This window comes from Malania oleifera, chromosome 10, assembly GCF_029873635.1.
Source record: "Malania oleifera isolate guangnan ecotype guangnan chromosome 10, ASM2987363v1, whole genome shotgun sequence".
NCBI classification, from domain to species: Eukaryota; Viridiplantae; Streptophyta; class Magnoliopsida; order Santalales; family Ximeniaceae; genus Malania; species Malania oleifera.
The window spans coordinates 51,696,788-51,717,695 of NC_080426.1; the positions used below are offsets into that span (position 1 = coordinate 51,696,788).

The window sequence follows — 20,908 nt, forward strand, 5'->3', positions numbered from 1 at the left end:
CCACCGTCTCTGTACACTTTGCAAGGGATAATCTTTAGCATCGCTGCTCTTACACGAGAAAGCGGATGGGGTAGCATTTGTTGATGCATCTTCCATTTCTAATTTGTCTTCGTCATCCATGAAATACGGAGCTAATGGGGATGCATATTTGAATTTTGCTGCAGGGTCACCAAATATGATTCCCAACTCAATGTACATGGGGCATCCTTTCTTGCAGAATCTCTTTGCACCTTTATTCTATCATGTATGCAAAAATTATATTTGTTGTGTTATAAAAATTTTCAAAAAAAAATAATTGTAAGTTCATTATAATGTGTTTAATTGTTAATTTTAAAATATTACATCCAATAAACATTTTGCAGCATTATAATTACTAGAAATTTTATTTTTTCCAATTATATTTTTAAAAAATTTTGATATAATACAAATTATTTTGTCATACTTATGTAATTAGTTGACCTAAAGCATGAAAGCAGTCAATTCGAAATTTTTGTTTGGTCCCTAATCCACTTATTTGATTTTAATAATTATATTAATCATATATATTTTTACTAAATTAATGTCATTTTAAAAATATTTAAATTTAAATTTGTAAATAAACAGAGCTTAAATCTCGTAGGATAGAACTGTGAGATTCTTCACGTGGCGTACATTTCAGAGACAAATCTCGCAACTTGGTGCTGTGAGATTTCGCCACGCGTCACCTTCCCGCTCGTTGGTCGCTTTAAATCTCACAACTTGGAGTTGCGAGATTTGCTCACTTCTGTACCATGTGTCACCTTCCCAGTGGCTTATTAGTTTAAATCATCTTCCCATTCGCTGGTCGCTTTAAATCTCGCAGTACCAAACTGCGAGATTTGCTCACCTTCGTGTCACGCGTTACCTTCCTAGTGACCCATCAGTTTAAATCTCACACAATCAAACCGTGAGATGATGTGAACATTAGTTTGGAAAATTTTTTTCCTATTATTTAATATTTTATTTCTTTTTAATAATAAAACGGGAAAAAACTCGATGTTTGCCGCCTTGGTTCCACGCCACGAATCTGATTCACGTAGTTCTCTGTTCTGAGTTTTCACACAAGACGGAACAACTCCCTCCTCGATTCATTTACGAGTGCCTCAGTTCCTTTTCACAAATCCAACGTCAGAGGGAAGCTCAGAGTTAGAGGGAAGCTCAGAGCTTGGCGTCTTCGAATTGTTTTCCTCCTCCTTGAAAACCAACAATCCCCACAAGGACATTGCCAATTTATTGAAAGCTTACTTCTGCACTTACTCATCTGCAAAATCTTCTCTCTCCCCCCCCCCCCCCAACATCGTCGTTGATTGAAAGAGAGAGGGAGAGGGATGGTGGGTTCAACTTCAAGCCAGACCTTGCCTTCTTGGATGGGCGCAGCAGCATCAAGGGTAGATTCTGAAGGGAACATTTCGTCTTCGTCGGGGACGGCGGTTAAGGAAGGTAGAGAGGATACTTCGCAGCAGCAACATCGCCATTCTAACTCCCTCTCGTCTTCGTCCAATGGCAATTTGAATTTTGGAGAAAGAGCTTTGTCTGCAGCGGGTGCCGCCTTCTTCTCGGCCATCCTCGTTAACCCTCTCGACGTTGCCAAGGTGTCGTCCTTTCACCACCTTTTTTTTTCTTTGCATGATTATCGTGTGATTTCTTTCATTTAATGAGACACCCATTTGAATAAGGGCACAATTTTTATATTCCAGAGGTTGTTGTTTGCTTTATTTTAAGATGCCATTTTTTAAATTCTTCATGTTAAATTGACTGTGTTAGCTAATTTGATTCTACTTTGGTACTCTATGTCGATTGCAAATGAAAATGGAACTCAGTTCACTTGCAGATGAATTCTGAAGTGGAGTTCAATTGCATATGAATTCCGGTATCTGGTGTGCTACATATGAAATTGTGTGGTCCAACTTTTCTCATGTATTGAAAAATGAGTTGCTAGTAAAAAAAGCCTTTTAATTTTTAATAAAAAAAGAAGAGATTTCACTGATAAGAGTAGAATTTACACAAAGACTTCTTCCATCAAAATCTGGAAAAATCCAGAAGAAATAAACTAAAAAAAACAAAACTGGAAAAAACATAATAATCAGGGCAGAATATTCTTCCATTCTTGCTGAACTTCCGAAAAATTAACTCCCTTGTAGCAACCGAAACCAACACACCATAAAGAAGCCAGGTAGTGAACCTTCTCCCAAACCAGCTGCCAATTCAATTTTCTACCTGAAAAAATTTATGCATTATGCTCCAACGATAATCCCCACAACAGCGCAAAATACCACATTTCCAAAGTGCAACCCTCTCCTCCCTTCTACCTAACCCCTCAAAAGAAATAGAAAATTTGTGTAATTTATTTGGAACTCATATTAGTTTTAAGAGTATTTGCAATAGGAGGATTCAATTCCTTGATCTATTGCTAAGGTTTCAATTCCCTGATTTACCATGAGAAAGAATTCAATTAGGGAGTTGTAGGTGGACAGGGGGGGGGGGGTGATTATATCGGATACTATTAGGATTGCCTCTGAGATAACTGATTTCTATCACAACTTGTTTTCCGAGGAGGATGAGAGTAGACTGATGGCAGAAGGGTTGGAGTGGGCTCTTTTATCTGTCCACAAGATAGCCTGGTTAGAGAGACCTTTTGAGGAAGAGGAAGTTAGATATATACTTTTTAGAATGGAGAGGGATAAAGCTCCTGGGCTGGATCGTTTTAATTTAGCTTTTTATCAAGATTGTTGGCCAGTAGTGAAGAATGACTTGATGAAAGTTTTCAATGAATTTTATAGGAATGGGTTTTTAAGTAAGAGTTTTAATTCTATCTTCATTACTTTGGTGCCAAAGAAAAGTAGGTTGATTAAGATTTCTGATTATAGGCGTATTAGTTTAATATTGGTGTTTATAAACTAATCACCAAAGAACTAACTAATAGGTTGAGTGGGAGCTTGGCAAGATTTTCTCTAAGGCCTAAAGTGCCTTTGTGGGGGGGGGGGGGGGAGACAAATTGTGGATGCCATTTTGGTTGTGAGTAAAGCTGTTGAGGGCATTAGGAGGAGGAAGAAGAAAGGCGTCATCTTTAAGCTAGATTTTGAAAAGGCTTATTCTTGGAATTGGTGTATTCTCAAGAAGGGGGGGGGGGGGTGGATGAATTGGGTATTTAAAATTTCTTCCTAGGTTAAGATAGATAATAATCAGTATTTCGTAACCTAGGGTCTTTCTATACAATTAGAAACCCAATCAAATATTAAAACAATTAAACACATGTACAACATATAATAAATCAAACATAAAACATACATGTGTTGAAATTGAAAGTGCAGAAATAAAATAGAGGGCCAAAACAAAATTTGTTATTGGGGTTCGGCCAATACTGCCTACATCCCCGCCTCAAGCTAATAAGTAAGAGGATTCCACTATCTTTTGCACACTTATGGGTGGAGCGACATCGATTACAAACCTCCTCTCCTTATTAGGCGAGGAATACCCTAGGTCACATTCATAGGGCTGACCCCAACCTTTACAATTACACCTCACGGTGCAACAGGTCCTCTTAACCGGGTCTGAACTATCCGGTGCACGTTACAGGCCAGTGCAATCCTCTTCTGACGATCACACGTCGAGAATGCAACAAATAACAATATATCTTTATACAAATACAATGCTTCTATAACAAGCAAATGATGTACAACATTTAAGCACAAAATGCACTCACGCATGATATGAAATATAAGCCCAATGTGAGTATGTGTTTTTCTCAAAGTGATTTTATAATCTTTGAAAACTGATATATATGATAATGCACTCCAAAGATTAAAACCCAATTAAATATTTTTCCAAAAATATTTTTCAAATGAAGTATATAAACTTAGGGCTTTTCCCTTCAAATGATTTTTGCCAAAATAACGGTATACGATCTCTGAACTAAAGCAGAGTATGCAATAAATATGTTCAAAGATCTTGAACCCTTAATAAATCTTCCCAAAAATGATATTCAAATATTACAACTCAAGGGAAGCAAGGATTATAGCTCAAAACAATTTTTGCAATGAAAACACAATGAGCTTGTAGAATCTTACAACAATTATGCTAAGATCCACAAGCAGTAATTAGTTCACCTCAAAAATATCTATCAAGTAAATATATGTGGGAACCTATTGCTATACTCTCAAAGGGGATTTTCTACAAACAAGATGAGTGAGAGTATGGTGCTTTGAGTGATATAACAAATGCCCAAGAAAAATGATTCTAAATCAAATGCTCTCTTGAAAATGTATGAAATGAGTGAATGCAAGAGAGTAAAATCAATGAAGTACAAAAATTATTTGGGAGGATTTTCTAATCTAATCATTGGTTAAAAATTGAGTTATGAGGGGGTATTTATAGATAACTCTCAATTTATGACCGTTAGGGACATGGAGGTCATTTTTAAATTTGTTTAAACAAAAATTAACCCTGTTTAAGCGCTTAAAAATGCTGGAACCTGAGAGGTTCGATCGACCATATTAAAGGGTCGGTCGGCTGAGCCAAGGCGATATTCCTAACCTTCGTAAGTTCGGTCGCCTGGCCTTAAGGCCGGTCCGCCGGTTCATGAGGTTCAAGTCGGCTGAGGGTATTTTTGAAATGAAAGTTCGGTCGGCCGGGGCGGGTAGAAAAAGTCAAGTTTGAAGGTCGGTCGACCGTGGAAGATACATTCAATTTAGGTCGGTCGCCTGAGGCTTAGTCAAACATTTGACTTTCAGCCTTAAGTGTGGTCAGTCGACTGAGCAGATTTGAACCATAAGGGTTTGGTCGACCGAGGCTTTTTAATTAAGCCTAAAAATGCAACGTCGGTCGACCTTGAAAACCTTTGTAAGATCTTATCTATTTAGGAAATGGTTTTTCATGAAGGTGTAGGGTCCCTAGGGTCTATCTATGGTTGTTTTGAGCTTTCATCCACATTATGCATGACATGCAATTATTACAGGCCGAAACCAAAAATGCAATTTACAAATGAAAGCAAATATGTCTTCTTCTTTTGCTCTTGTGCATGGAGTACGCTAGATGATGTGTTCTTTGAGTTCCTCAGACTCCCATTTCTTCTGTACCTCATATGTGTGTTGTATTGTAAACCTGTTCACAAACTAGATGCACACATAAGATCCTTGTGTTTCGTTAGCATCAAAATAGAGGCCGGACTCAAAAAGTCAACACTTATGACAAAGTGAGTTGGAGTTTTCTGGATAAAGTTTCTATGAGGAAGGGGTTTGGAGAGAGATGGCGAAGATGGATGAAAGGATGTATGTTCTATTGTGTTTTACTCGGTGTTAGTAAATGACAAACTAAATCTTGGTTTTGGGCCACAAGGGGATTTAGATAAAGGGATCCTGCTTCCCCTTTTTTGTTTGTTTTAGTGGCACATGTTTTGAGTAGGTTGGTTGATAGGTGGTGGATAAAGGTTTAGTGAAAGGTTTGGAAGTGGGGAGGGAGGAAATTATGGTCTCACACCATTTTGCTAGCGATACCATCTTTTTGTTGGAGGATCACAGGTCTTCTTTTTTGAATATTTTGAGGCTTCTCCATATTTTTGAAAGGATTTCAAGGCTTAAGATTAATATGGGGAGGAGTGGTATTGCGACATTTAACATCCCTGCAGAGTGTGTTAGAAAGTTATCTTTGGAGATAGAGTGCATTGAGTGGAGATAGAGTGCATTGAGTTGGAGTGGTCGTTGTCCTATCTAGGGGTTCCTTTGGGGGGGTAATCCTTGGTCAATTAGCTTTTGGGACGCGGTAGTTAAGAGAGTGTCCAAGCGTCCAGATAAGTGGAAGGGAGCTTTTTTTTCCTTGGGAGGTAGGATTACTCTAATCCAGAATTGTATTTCTAGTATCTTGTTGTATTCTCTTTCTATTTTTAAAATTCCTGTGGGCGTTGCAAGTAAGATCGAGAGAATTATGAAAGATCTTCTTTGGTCAGGGGTAGGGGGTTTTATGGATCATTTGGTGAGTTTTTGGGGGTGGGGGGGTTATTTTGTAGGTCTAAATAGGAGGGCAGTTTGGGTCTTGGAATTTGTTGTCTAAAAACACAGCTCTCTTGGCCAAATGGCTTTGGCGGTTCCCTTTAGAGGATTCTTCTTTGTGGCATAAAGTTATTAAAGGCTAGTTTGGGCTTGATGGGAATGAATGAGATACCAATTTGGGTTCTAGATGTTCTTCAGAAAGTCCACAGAAAGCTATTTCTCAGATTTACCCTCTCTTTATTCCCTATACTAAATTTATGTTGGATAAGGGGTGTAATAATGTTTTTGGAAAGACCTTTGGTTGGGGAATATTGTCTTGTCCACCTATTTTCCTTGCATATTTTGATTTAGCTCGAGACAAAATGATCCCATTTCCTCTTGTTGATCTGGACGGTATCCTTGGAAGGTGATAGCTGGTCTTGGCTGTTGGATCCTTCAGAGGTCTATCCTTGCAATTTTTTTTTTATGAATTCTTGGTTGGCACCGATTTTTGCTTTCCACTCTATGAAACTATTTGAAAGGCCAAAATCCCCACTAAAATCAAAGTTTTATTTGGTTGGTTGTGCTTAATAGGATAAATACTAATATCTTACTGCAGATTAGGAGGCCTTTAAAGGCTCTCTCTCCAGATATATGCGTGCTTTGTTTTAACTGCTCTGAACCTGCTCTGCATCTTTTCTTGCATTGTAATTTTGCATGGAAGGGTTTGGAACAAGTTATTTAGTTATTTATGGAGAAAGTTGGGTTTGTCCAGGGACACTGGAGGAGTTTTTGGTAATATCTTTTGTTGGGTTTGATATGAAGAAGGAAGGAAAAGTGATATGGATCAGTGCTTTATTTGCAGCATTTTGGGGTTTGTGGAAGGAACAAATCTTGTGCAAATTTTCAGGGAAGAAATTAGCATTTTTGCTGGTGTGGGGGAAGATTCATTTTTCTGGCTTCTCTGTGGTGCATGGGTAATGTTAATTTCAAGGGGATATGTTTCTTAGATATTCAGTGGGATTGGCATTCTCTGTTGACTTCTTAGGCTGTGCTGATTTCCTTGGGCTGTTTTTAACACTTTTTGGTTTTCTTATTTTGTTTTCCCTGGAGTTTCCCAGACTTTGTTAAGGAGATATCTCTTCTCCTGATTGTACATTCTTATTCTATCTAATAATTTTTTTTTTGCAATAAAAAAGAGTAAAAACCAGATTCCTTCCAAATAGTTACCTATAGGGTTTGTTTGGATTAAGGATTTTGTTTGGGGAAAGGAAACAAAACTCATTTTGCACTATCTTTTCTCTCTTTATCAAATACTTTTAAAAATGGTTCTAAGATTATTAAAAATTAAGAAAAATCGAATGTTCATGATGTGCAAAATAAAAATTTTATTCATTGATTTGGTATATATTTTTATTTTCCTTCTCTCGTTCCTTGATAACCAAACATAAAAGGGGATTTCTTCGAATTTTCCTTTCCCTAATATTTTCCAAGTTTCAAATGAAGCCTATAAAGAATAAGCAAGAAAGAAAAAGTAAAAAAAAAATTTTAGAGATAAACTTACAAATCAAGGATCAAATCTTTATATTAACTTGTGTTTTTTTTTGAAAAATTAATCATATTTAGACAAATTTTCATTCTTAACTAATTTTTTATTTTGAAGAAAAAAAAAAGAATTTAGAATTTATTGAAGAAAAAAAGAACAAAGGTTGGGGGGGGGGGGGATGTACAAGGAAACCCAGCAGAGGGAACAAAGAGAAAAAAAATTCTGTTTGGTTGTTTGTGGTCTTGGGTTGAAAGGGCGGGGGGGGGGGGGACTGAAAGAAAGGGAGATTTAACTTTTTGAGATCAAAATTCAATTAAAATTACCTTATAGCCCCTAGTTCTAAGCTAGAGAAAAAAATTAGGAGGAAGGGAGGGGGACCAGACTTGGGAGGGGTGGGGTACTAGGTAGTTTGTTTATGATAAAAAAAAAAAAAAAAACTCTCAGGAGCTTGGCTCCACACCCCCTGCACACGCGGCGTGCATCTGCCACTGACTGTGACTATATATCACTAAAGATCCTTAACACAATCTGCCAGTAATCCTCAATTTGTTCATGCTATTTCTCAAACTCGACTCCTAATTTCTCAAGAACTATATTCAATTACACTTTAATTGTTGAAGATCTGATGGTAATTAAATAAACTCCCATAAACAGCTTACGGAGCAGCAATATGGTCTGATTCTTAATGCTGGCAATGTTGATGGATCCCTCAAAATGTGTACCAAACTAGAACAACCAGTTTCCTATCAATCAGCTTCAAAATCTTAGGAAGGAAACTAAAATTTTGTGACTGGAACCAATTTCTCACAATTTTGGAATTTGTAAAAGAAGAGTGGAAAAATTGCACACACACATCTGCGCATAAGGGACGCGTGCCACCTGAGGGTCCTCCAGCAATGGCCTTTTGGCTTCTGGTGGATTGAGGAGTGGTGAATCTACTGGTGGTGCTGGTTGTCAAGAAAACTCCACAAAGGTGAGAAACTGAAGGGGTGTTGGCTGGAATAACTTCAGGTGATCTTTTAGGATGACACAGGTGGTTGGACAGTGATGAAGTTTGGGGGAGTGGCTGATCATTGATTTCTGTTTCTGATGATGACAGAATAATTCCTGGAAAGTGGTCGGTGAAATCAAAGGCAGTGACTGTAATTTTTGACTGTTCTGACAATGAAAAGTGCTGCAGTTCCTGGGGCTATCCTGCGATTTCTCTTGTCCTTGAATGCTTTGTCTGACTTTTGTCAAGTAACAATACTTGCAGCAATGGAAGTGAAGTGACTGTAATTTTTGTTCATATGTGACCACAATGACTGTGGCAAGAGAATGTGGTTATGGTTTGATGTGGTTGGCTATGATATGGTGATGGTGCTTTGCTCTGATACCAAATAAGATTGTTATAGAAGCAAGGAGTACTGCCAGAGGGAAAATAGGGAGAGAAATAGAAAGAAGAGGAGGGAAGAAGAAGGAAGAACGGAAGACAAAAGAAAGAAGAGATACAGGTAGGGGGAGAAACTCATGTTTACTTCGACTCTCAAATTCATAAAAACTGTCTCTTACATGGCTTGCACTCCCTATTTATAAGAAAGCCTAAATTACAAGAAAATTAAAAATCCCTAAAAGTCACATCTATTACAAACGAACCCTCAAATACCCATAATAATTACTAATTAACTAAGCACATTTTGTTTTGGGACCCAACAATCCCTTGGTCCTATTTTTTGAAATTGGTCCCTAAATTAGATTAAAGTGATCCATCCAATTACTCACATGTCATCCTACATCATGAAGAAGCCTTGAGCATAAGACTGGAGATAGCTCTACTTGTAATTGGATTGTGAACGCACTTGAACATTTATGGGATGGAGATGAAGAGGGTAAAATTTGCTTCTACTTTAACTTGAGGTCGAGTTCTTTTTCTCAACTGGGGGAGATTGATCTAGACGGCAGGGTGAATTTTATTTGTGTTTTTTTATTTGTCATATTGATTTTATGATATTTTCTATTTGGTAAAAGTAATATTTAAGTTTGTTTAGCTTTCTAAAACAGTTTTCTTCTCCAAGCATTGTAAGCTTATAGAAGGCTACATGTGTATTTGTTTTATTGAGAGTTGAATTATATGTGTATTTGTTTTATTGAGAGTTGAATTATAGTTATTTTTGTGTTGGACATTCTGACCTCAAAACCACCAAGGCATTCCACTTCCTCTCTTGTAGTTATTTATGTGACAAACTCTGTAGCCACAATAGAATCTATTATGAATAATTGAGTCTTGGAACCCCAATTTATGGCTCCTCCAAGAAGAGTGAAAATCCACCTATGAATGCCCCTAATAACATATGCCATAATCTTTTTTTTTTTTCCTTAAATATTTAAAAACTCTTATGTATCTCATGCAAGTGTACTTATACCTACTAAGCTTGCCAACTGCAAAATCAATATCCGGCCTAGTACTAGTCAAGGCATACATATATCAAACAACCATAAATCTATCATATTCTAATTGTGATATTGCTGTACTACTATTGGATGGTAGCTTTATGCTTGGATCAAAGTGAATGCAAGCCGGTGTGCAATGGAAGTGATCAAATCACAAAAGAGCTTTTTCTTTGCAGTGGAATGGAGCCAACATTAAATAATTATCATTTCTTATGATTTTAATTTCCAACATGACAAAAGTGCAGCTCTCCAATCCCTTTGGAGGTTGGACAATGAAATTCCCCAAAATTCCCCAACATAAAAAAAAAGGGCAGCCTGGTGCATGAAAGAAGTGACCTAAAAGAAGCGAGGAAAAGAACTCTGTCCATAACAAGTGGGAAGATGTTGTTTTGGCATTGAAAATCCTTGCTCTCAAGCCACAAAGTCCAAAGAGTTGCATGCACTGCACAAGTCCGTAAAATCATCCATTTTTTACTTTTCCCAGGACCCCAATACCGCATTACCAAGAGCAAGAAGTCATCCGCATTTCTGATACTACCTGCACTTCAGTAAAAATATAGAAAAAAGGTAGCCCAAAGCTGTCTCACCACCTGACAATGTAGAAGCAGATGCACATTAGTCTCATTAGACTCTAGGCGCATCATGCATTGTTCTCTTCTTCTTCAATTAGTAGAAGAGTATTGACACTTGTTTGTTCGGTTTAGCATTCTCTATCTCTATCTCTATCTCTCTCTCTCTCTCTCTCTCCCTCTCTCTCTCTCATATCTAATAATCTGTTTTTGGGTATTTGTTTCCTTTGATGCTAACATTTTCCTCTCATGTTTGTTTCCTTATTGTCAATGTTTGATAGTTTGTGCTTGTTTCTCATTAGTGTACTTTTCCTGGCTCCCTAGAGAGATAGAAGAAAACCAGGCTTACATTTATTTTTCACAATCCTTCCGACCATTTTTTTGAAGAAACAAGTAAAGGGTTGATGTAATGTTCCATTCCAGTAACTGATGTAGGGATTGTGGTGGCATCCTTTTTAGTCTTATCATATTCAAAGTATTGTAATTTTTTATTTTTTTATGTTTATGTATGAGTATAACACTGCTTTCCTATTATTTACTTGGCTGAAAATTATAATAAATTTTAATGATCATTATATTACTTTCAATTGCAAGAACTTATTCTGTATTTCAATGATTAGAAAATTGTATTGCTTACCTGTCGCGTGATGTGCAGACAAGGTTGCAAGCACAGGCTGCTGGAGTTCCTTATCAAGCGCTATGTCCCATGTCTTCATTTAATAAGAACATAGTATGTATGCTGCAGTTTTAATTCTTTGCTTGATATTATTCTCTACAGGATTGATTTTGTTCTTGATTTCTTTAAAGCAACAAAAAAGGGATGGGGAGACATTTAAATGCAGTGTCATTCCACAAAATGTTCGCACATTGTTTCAATGCATTATCTCTGGTATTTCATTAAATTTTCAATGAAAAATTTGCTTTTAAACCATGTTTCCCACTCCAAAACAAAAAAAGAAATGTAACCAAGACGAAACAAAAATTTGGTTGCTGTTGGAGTACCATCCAGAGCCTTTTATAGCTGATGGAGGGAATCAGTCCAAGTAACAGTAACTACACACAAATTTAAAAGGAATTCATATCCTTCTTCAAGCATCTCTTGGGAAAAATGAAGAGGTTATTTCCTCCAATCTGGACTTTCTCACTGACTTCATCAACTTTGAATGGGCAGACACAGAAAAGCTTATCCTTGGCAGCCCTATCTCAAGAGAGGAAATCAAGAAAGGCATTTTTTCCTTTTCTGATGATAAATCCGCAGGCTTAGATGGTTTCAATGCTAAAATTCTACAAGGCCTGCTGGACAATTATTGAGAAGGACCTGACTGATGCAATTTTATCTATTTTTAGGGATTCCAATCTTCTTAAGCAAGTAAACTCAATGATGCATGCTTTGATCCCTAAGAAGAGCCTCTGATCCCCAGCAGACTTCAGGCCTATTTCTTGCTGCAATGTGTTGTACATGTGCATATCAAAGATCCTAGCAAGCAGACTTCAGAATGCATCCTCCATTTCATCAATTCAAACCAAACAGCCTTCATTAAAGGAAGAACCATCCAAGATAACATCATCCTAGAGCATGACATTCTTCATAATTACCATCTCAACTATGGTGCTCCTAAGATGGCATTAAAGTAGATTTAAGAGAAGCTTTTGATTCCATTGAGTGGCAATTCCTAATAAAGTTCCTCCAAAGCATTGGCCGCCCTCCAGTCTTCATTAGCTGGATCAAAGAATTCATTTGCACTCCTTCTTTGTCAATTGTTATTAATGGCTCATTTGAAGGTTTCTTCCAAGGAACGAAATGGGTAAGGCAAGGGGACCCCCTCCACCATATATTTTTGTTATGGTAATGGACGTTTTCGGAAGAATACTCCAAAGAGCAGCCACAAAGGGAAAATTTAAATATCATAGCAGACGCAGTCCCCTAAAAATCACCAATTTGTATTTTGCTGACGATATCCTCACTGTTGCCATTGGAGACGATTCTGCTAAAGCCATTAAGTATGCCTTGGACCTCTTTTACTCTATTTCAGGTCTGAATTGTAACCCAGCCAAGCCTGAATTTCTTCTGATTTAATATGCCTACATCAAATCAGTTCACTGTCGCTCAGATTCTGAACACTCCAATTGGCTCTCTGCCCATTAAATACCTTGGTCTGCCTCTTGTCACAAAAAGGCAAGGAAGATTGCAGTCTGCGAACTAACAAGATCACAGCCAGAATCTGTAATTGGACACATAAACACCCTTCCTACACAGGTAGACTTTAGCTGATTAAATTAGTGCTGCTTAGTATCCAAGCTTACTGGTGCTCCTTCCTCTTCTTTCCAAAGTCAGTGATTGCATAAATTGAAAGAAGGCTACAATCTTTCCTCTGGAAAGAAAATTAATGGAATACCTGAGGCTGTGAAGTCGGTTCGAGCAAGGTCTGTAAGCCTCTTTGTGAGGGAGGCTTAGGAATCAAACTTCTCAGATTGGAACAAGGCCACTGCGTTCAAACTAATTTGGAGTATGTGCTCTTCTTCAAACTCGCTTTAGGTGAGATGGTGTGCTATTCATAAACTCAAGGATAGGAATCTGTGGGCAATTAAGCCTCCTCTCCTAAGACCTAAAGTTAGAGGAGGTGTGGAAACAGCCTCTTTCAAAAATGCAAGGTAAGGCTGCGTACTATAGACCCATTGTGGTCTTCTCCTTCTCTGGACACCGTATACACAGGAGCTTTGTGCACCGGGCTGCCTGCCCCTCTGCAGCCAAGGTCTCAGTAATTATAAAGAATCCGACTTGGGAATGGCCAATGAGAAGATCTCAAAGAGTTGCTGAAATAATAGAGCAAAATGAAGGCTTCCCTGATTCTAGTACTGAAGATAGAATTCAGTGGATTTCAGACTCCTTAGGATCCTACACCTTTTCCTCAGCTTGGAATCAAATCAGGGAGCACAACCATGACGTTTTTTGGTCTGCAATCTGGCTTTAAGGTCAATATTGCAAGGCATGGATTCATCAGCTGGCTTGCTATTAACAACAGACTTGCAACATTAAACAGAGTCATCAACTGGGGAAAAACAGAAAGAATGACCTGCCTACTTTGCAACCAAAGTGTTGAGAACAGAGTCCCGGTTTTCTTTGATTGCCCCTTTTTAAAAGAAGTCTTCTCTGAGGTCTTCCTCTCCTTCCACCAAAACAAACTCTTTACAAGCTGAGAAAGGGATTTGCAATAGGTCTTGAATCTGGGAACATGGAAGAATGCTAAGAAACTCAGTCTTATGTGGTCTGCTCTTAGCTACCACATATGGGAAACTAGGAATGCTTTTATTAACAAAAAAAGAAACAATTGCACCCAAAACTACTGTTATAAAGATTCGAAATGATGTCTGGGAAGATGTCATGGAACTAAATTAGCTAGATTGCTTTGGTCTTGTACATAAGCAAATAAAATTTCTTCTTACATTTTTCCAAAGAAAAAAAAAAAAACACAGTAGCAACACACATTGTTTGTGAGCGCACAGGGATGAAGCTAGGAGGGGGCCTTGCTGGGCAATGGCAATCATGAAATTTTGAAAAAATCTAGGCATATATTATAATATAAGTTAGAGCAACTTGTAAATTTAAGAACTTTGTGGTTTATATGTAAATATAAAAAAATTTCAAAAATATTCCTACTTTATCTCTTAAGAGTTGGCATGTTTTCCAATAGTTATATCTATATTTTAATAGAGAAATTGTTGAGAAATATATTACAATTCTATTATTGATTATTTTTGTAATTAACTTAAAGGAATGTTTGGCCTTCTAAATTTTTTTTTGATTCTTTTTTTTTGGAGAGGGCCTTACTTTTATTTAAATATATGTATGAAATTTTTTACTTGATATATTATTTATTTCATTAATTATATAAAATGATGGTGTTTGGGACCCATAGGGGTCTTGACTAATCCACCAAGAGTCCACCCAACCAGTCTGGCATTTTGATTCTTTATTTTCATCTCATCTTATCTAAAATATCATCAATCAGTATTAATTTTTATGTGTATCAAATTAATGTTTTTTTTTTCTTCACTTATTAGTTATTACCAATAATTTGGATTGATGTAAATTGGATGGAATGCATTTACAAATTAACATTAAACGTTCATGTCTTCTGCCCCTCTTGATATGAAATTTTGGCTTCATCCTGGCAAGCTTATCTACATACTCTTGAAAAGATTTGATTAATATGTCCTGTAAAATTTTGAATATTATATTTAAAATTTTTTCTATAGTGGTGTAGACATGACATATCATTGATTCCTAAGCAGTTCCTAGGGGAAAATTAAAGCTTCTTATAGTCAGTGGCATATACAGCTGTAAAATGCTTATTGGCTGATCGATTCCAATGAGTTGAATTTCGAAAGTCACACATTGCTCATGAAGGTTATGTACTTTTCAATTGGTGTTACCTTATGCTTCACAAATGCATTTAGTCTTGCTCAATCCATTCTTATGTTATCATTCATTCATCTCAACATGCTTAATTTTTATGGACATTTTGTTTATGTGTCATCACTTGATTGCCTCACATACCTGATGAAATTGATCACCTTATCACTTGATTTTTTTTTTTTTTTTTTTACATTTGATTATCATATGATGCTGTGAAAGCATCTTCCCATTTCATCTATCACCCTGTATAGGCAGTTTACTTTCCCTACACTTGGATGACCAATGTAGGATAATGCAATCCTTTCTGCTATTTCTGTATGCTGGTTTTATTTTCCCTCATATATTTCGCCTATTTTGATTAAGTGTATCCTAAATTGTTTATGGGCCATTTGGATGTTAGAGTCTGAACCTAGGAATTTGATTTGGCTCAAATACATCATTCGGATTGATAAAAGGCTAGTAAATTTGGATTTTTTTGAAACACAAAGGGAATTTTGAGCCTAAAAGCAATGAATTTGAAATAAATTGTCTTACCTAGTTATTTAAAATCCAAGATTTGAAATTCAAAATTTGAAATCTTAATCCATGAATCAAAATGCATGATTAGATTATACAGTCTCATGTTTTCCAAGGCAGAATTGAATATTTGTTGCAATACTGCTCTTGTTGCAAGAAGAAGGGTCACATTATCAAAGATTGTCATATCCGCCCACAGAATCGTCAGGCCCAGGCATTACAGACTTCTGTTATTGTACCCCCCCCACAGTGACTTTTGCGGCCCTTGGCTCTTCTTCAGGTGAGTTCTCTGTTCCTGCACCTCCTGCAACGAATTATTGCACACCCGAAATGGTGCAACATATGCTAATTTCGGCATTATCAGCAATGAGGCTCCAAGGCAACAATTCTACTAAACTTTGATATGTGGACTCGGGTGCCTCTAATCACATGACGAATAATCCCACTACTCTGTGTCACGTTCGGCCTTACGCTGGTCATTCTGCTATTCAGACTGCCAATGGCAGTTCTTTGCTAATAGCTGCTGTCGGAGATTCCTCTTCTAAGTTCATTGATGTGTTTCTTGCTCCTCAGCTTTCCACGAATCTTATTACTGTTGGTCAATTAGTTGATAAAAATTGTGCTATTAATTGTTTTGGTGATGGTTGTGTTGTGCGAGACCAAGTAATGTGGAGTTGATCACGAAAGGACCTAGAGTGGGGTGCTTGTTTCCACTACTTTTGCCTGTTCCAGCACTTTCTCTAGTTTCTTCTATTAAGTCTTTTGCTTGTAATAATGTTTTAGATCTTAGTATGGTGTGGCATCGTCGTTTAGGCCATCCCAATACTTAGATCTTATCTCATGTATTGAACTCTGGTTTACTTGGTAATGAAGAACGTTCTTCTTTATCTCTTGAGTGTGCTTCTCGCAAACTTGGTAAAAGCAAAACTCTTCCCTTCCCTTTGCGTGCTAGTAGAGCTTTTTAGTGCTTTGATCTTATCCATAGTGATGTTTGGGGACCTTCCCCGGTTAGTTCACATGAAAAATTTAAATACTTCTTTCATTGATGATCATAGTAGATTTACTTGGGTCTACTTTATTTGCTCTAAATCAGCGTATGTTGACAATCAATTTTTTGCTTCTATTAAGACATTACGCATAGATTACGGTGGTGAATATTTGTCTATTGAGTTTCAAGCATTTTTGGCTTCTAAAGGTATTATTCATCAACGTTCATGTCCCGCTACTCCCAAATAGAATGGAGTAGCCGAACGCAAAAATCGTCATCTCCTAGATGTGGTACGTCCTCTCTTGCTGGAATCCTCTGTTCCATCCTTGTTCTGGGCTGAGGCTCTGAAAACTTCTACTTACTTGATTAATTGTTTACCTTCTCAAGTCCTACTCATAGAGTCTCCCTATTTTCGCTATTTGCTAAGCAACCTAGTTACAATAACCTCCGTACCTTTGGTTGTGTATGTTTTGTTCATTTACTTCCTCATGGGTGACATAAATTAACTGCTTAATCTGTTCGATGTGCATTCTTGGGATATAATGTGTGTCAAAAGGGATTTGTTTGCTATGACCCTACATTACATCGTACATGCATTTCTAGGAATGTTATTTTCTTTGAAAATCAACATTTCTTTCTTGTGTTCTCTGTACCCTCCTCTTCTACTGTGATTCTCCCCTCCTTTGAGTAGCAATTTTCGGATCCACATCAAGTTAGTTCTCGTTTTAAATTAGGTATTGTGTATACCCAATGCACCCGTCCGCAGTCTCTTCTGATGGCTCATCCGATATCTGATCCTACCATGCTCCAGATTCAGTCAGTTGTAGCACCTCCAGAGCCTTTGGTACGTCGCTCTCCTGGAGTGTTTGTACCCCCGAATAGGTATGGGTTTCCCTCTTCCAGTTTTGGTAATTTTGTTTTAGCTCTTACTGTTGCATTGTCCAATTTAGATATTCCCATATCCTACTCACACATTGGCAAGCATTATTGTTGGCAACAAGCTATGCAGGAGGAAATTGCTGCTTTAGAGGCCAATCACACTAGGGACATTGAGCCTTGTCCTCCCACCATTGTTCCTGTGGGTTGTAAATGGGTTTAGTCAGGGTCCGATCTGATGGAAGTTTGGATCGTTACAAAGCTCGCCTTGTTGCACTTGAGAATAATCAGGAATATGGTGTCAATTATGAAGAGACCTTTGCTCCTGTGGCTAAGATGACTACTATTCGTACAATTCTGGCTATTGCTGCTTTCAGTGATTGGCCACTACATCAAATGGATGTCAAGAATGCTTTTCTTCACGGGGATTTTAAAAGAGTGTATTTATATGAAGCCACCCCCGAGCTTGTTTCCCTCTCTGACTTCACTTGTGTGTAAGCTTCGTCGTTCTCTTTATGGTCTCAAACAAGCTTTGAAGGCCTGGTTTGATAGATTTCGAAACTCTTTATTTCAATTTTCATTCAAGTGGAGCAAGTATGACACTTCATTGTTTCTTCGGAAATCAGACATGGGTATTGTTGTTCTTTTGGTTTATGTTGATGATATTGTGATTACTGGTTCCAATTTTGCTTTACTTGCTTAGCTCAAGACTCATATCTCAGAGTCCTTTCATATGAAAGATCTTGGGTCTCTCACATATTTTCTTGGTCTTGAGGTGAATCGTAGGACCTTTTGTATTTCACTCAATCAACATAAGTATGCTAGTGACTTGGTGGCTATAGCTGGTGATCAGCTAATTTTATTGCTTTTGACTTCCAAGCGCAGAAGGTGTCAAAGTAATATACAACGGAGAGTCCCAGGATTGAATTCACGGGGACAATGGGAAATATGTAAGCATTAACGTTTCAATTGTGACCCAAGAAATCAATTTATTATTTATGGTGACAAGGATTCCTAAAACGAATAATTTACTAACGGGTTGAAACAAAAATTAGGAAAACGAACGATAAAAATAGTGAGGTTCATGCACAAATATGATTTGAAGATGGTGATGAATCTAAGGATCTAAAATTACCAATAACTAAATAACTAAAAGGGAACGCACAGAAATTAAATTGCAATTAAAAGAAATAATTAATTAAATACTTGAGACACAAGTTTTGCCCGTTTCCAATTTGTTAATGGATATTCTCTAAGTTCCTATTCTCTCAATCACTTACCCATTCTTGGAGAGCATGACCGGATAATATAACATTCAAGCCCGAAATTTCAGTATAATCCAAATTACTTAACAAATTGTATAATAAATTCAACAATACTAGTTCAAGCATCAGTTGTGCCTTCACGTCTACAACTAATCAAAACCCAAAACAGAAAATTTGCAGGGAACTATTAAAATCCTGTTACCAGTTCAAGCATCAATTGTGCCTTCATGTCTACAATTGATCAAAACTCAGAACAGAGCATTTTAATATTTTCTAAATATAAAGAGTAATACAATCCATTAAGTTAAACATTTTAAGTTCCAGGGAACAGGAGAAAATCCAACCCAAAACATCCACGGGTTACTCCTTGAATCTCAAGATAAACTCTCGCCTAACATGTTTGCATTCCGAAATTTTCGGACAAAATTAAAATAACAATAAATCATTGCAAACAATAAAAATAAATGATAATAAAAGTAAAGGAATAAAGACAAAAGAAGAGAGGAGGAGAAGAAGAAAGGAAAAAGATGAAAAATGGGAGAAATCCTTGTGTGGCGGAATGGAGGGTCTCCAAATTTCCCTTAGGCGCATCCTCGTGATTCTTTCCTTGTGCACGGCTGTATGGCCTCTTCCTTCTAAACCTTATTCTATTCTTTTTATATCTCCCCCCCCCCCCCCCCCCCAAAAAAAAAAAGTAACCTAAAGCCCCCTTTTTGCCTTTTGCTTTTTGCTTCATTTACTTTACTACCCCTCGTTTTGCATTTCGTTTACATGTTCTTCTCCAAAAGCCCTCTTTTAATTCTTGCATGGCCATTTAATTTTATGGATTTAAATTTGCATGGCCTTATACTTGTTGCCTTTCAATTGCCCTTTTTTTCGTTTCTCCTTTAATTCCTGAAAATACCTTGTAATAATTAAACACAAGTGTTCATTAATTTACGGGCAAAAATAGGATAATAAAATCCTAATGTTATAAATTGAGCTCCATTAAAATAATGTGCATAACTTGGGCATTTAATCCAATTTGCAATAACCAATAGACACATTTAAACACCTAATTATGCAATATTTGACACTTAATCAGCCGGCCTTCAGGAGGGTACTTTTGTTGATACTCCCATGGAATTAAATGTCAAGCTTCGCAAAGAGGAGGGTGACTTACTTGCTGATCCTAGTTTATACCGGAAGTTGGTGGGTAGTCTTGTCTATCTCACCATTACTAGACCGGACATTTCTTTTGCTGTACAGCAAGTCAGTCAGTTTCTTCAGACTTCTCGTCATCTTCATTTGGCTACTGTCCGTAGGATCATACGCTATGTTCAAGGCACTTCTGCCTGTGGTTTATTCTTCCCTGCAGGCAATTCTACTCGCCTTGCTGCTTATAGTGATGCTGATTGGGCTGGTTGTGCGGATACACGTCGCTTCATCATTGATTGGTGTGTGTTCTTAGGTGATGCATTGATCTCTTGGAAGAGTAAGAAGCAAGACAGAGTTTCTAAGTCATCGATGGAATCTGAATACTAGGCGATGTCTCTTGCTTGTTCTGAAATTATTTGGCTTCGAGGTTTGCTTGCTGAGCTAGATTTTTCTGAGACTGATCCTACACCTCTACATGCCAATAATACGAGTGCTATCCAGATCACGGCCAATCCCCTCTATCATGAGTGCACGAAGCATATTGAAGTCAATTGTCACTCTATCCATGAAGCATTTGAAGCTCGTGTCATCACTCTTCCACATATTTCTACTGAATTACAAATTGCTGATATCTTCACTAGGGCTCTCACTCGTCATCAACATTGCTTCCTAAGTAGCAAATTGATGCTTGTTGATCAACCCACATCAATTTGAGGTGGGCTGTCAATGGAACAGCAAACAGCAAAAGATTTCTTTCCTTATTTCAGCCAACAATTATTTTCTTATTTCTCCATTCATTATTTTGTATAGTTAGCATATATTTAGTTTACATGTATAAGACTTGACAGATTATGGTTTACATGTATAGGGCTAGAATCATGCTAGAACTTATTTACTTTCCATGTATAGCATTCTTGTAAAGTCTATATATAATATATAGAACTCAAGGCCAAACCATTCGACCATTCACACAATACTTTGACACCCTAGCCCCAACAACTCTTTATTTATTTATGTTAAACTTTGTCTTGACTGCTTTGCTTGTCTTATTTCCATCACATTCACAAAGTCCCAACAATTATACTTATTATTATTTAGTATATTGTTTACTCATTTTTAATTTTTTTGTTGAGTAGTGTGTGTCTTATTCTTATTTCCCCTTCCCCCCCCCCCCTCTCTCTCT

General features: G+C 37.3%; 1 protein-coding gene across 2 annotated transcripts in view; it reads left to right on the top strand.

Annotated features, from left to right (window-relative positions):
* The first annotated feature begins 1,028 nt into the window (after nucleotides 1-1,028).
* LOC131165993 (mitochondrial carrier protein MTM1-like) overlaps nucleotides 1,029-20,908 on the top strand; it is a 93,482-nt gene continuing 73,602 nt past the window's right edge. The window contains exons 1-2 of one of the 2 annotated variants that reach the window (XM_058124198.1): nucleotides 1,029-1,610; nucleotides 11,182-11,256. In XM_058124198.1, the coding sequence (XP_057980181.1) occupies nucleotides 1,347-1,610; nucleotides 11,182-11,256 (339 nt within the window). In that variant the 5' untranslated portion in view covers nucleotides 1,029-1,346. Of the gene's footprint in view, nucleotides 1,611-11,181; nucleotides 11,257-13,445; nucleotides 13,683-20,908 lie in introns of those variants that run through there. The other variant, XM_058124200.1, reaches the window with a different exon arrangement.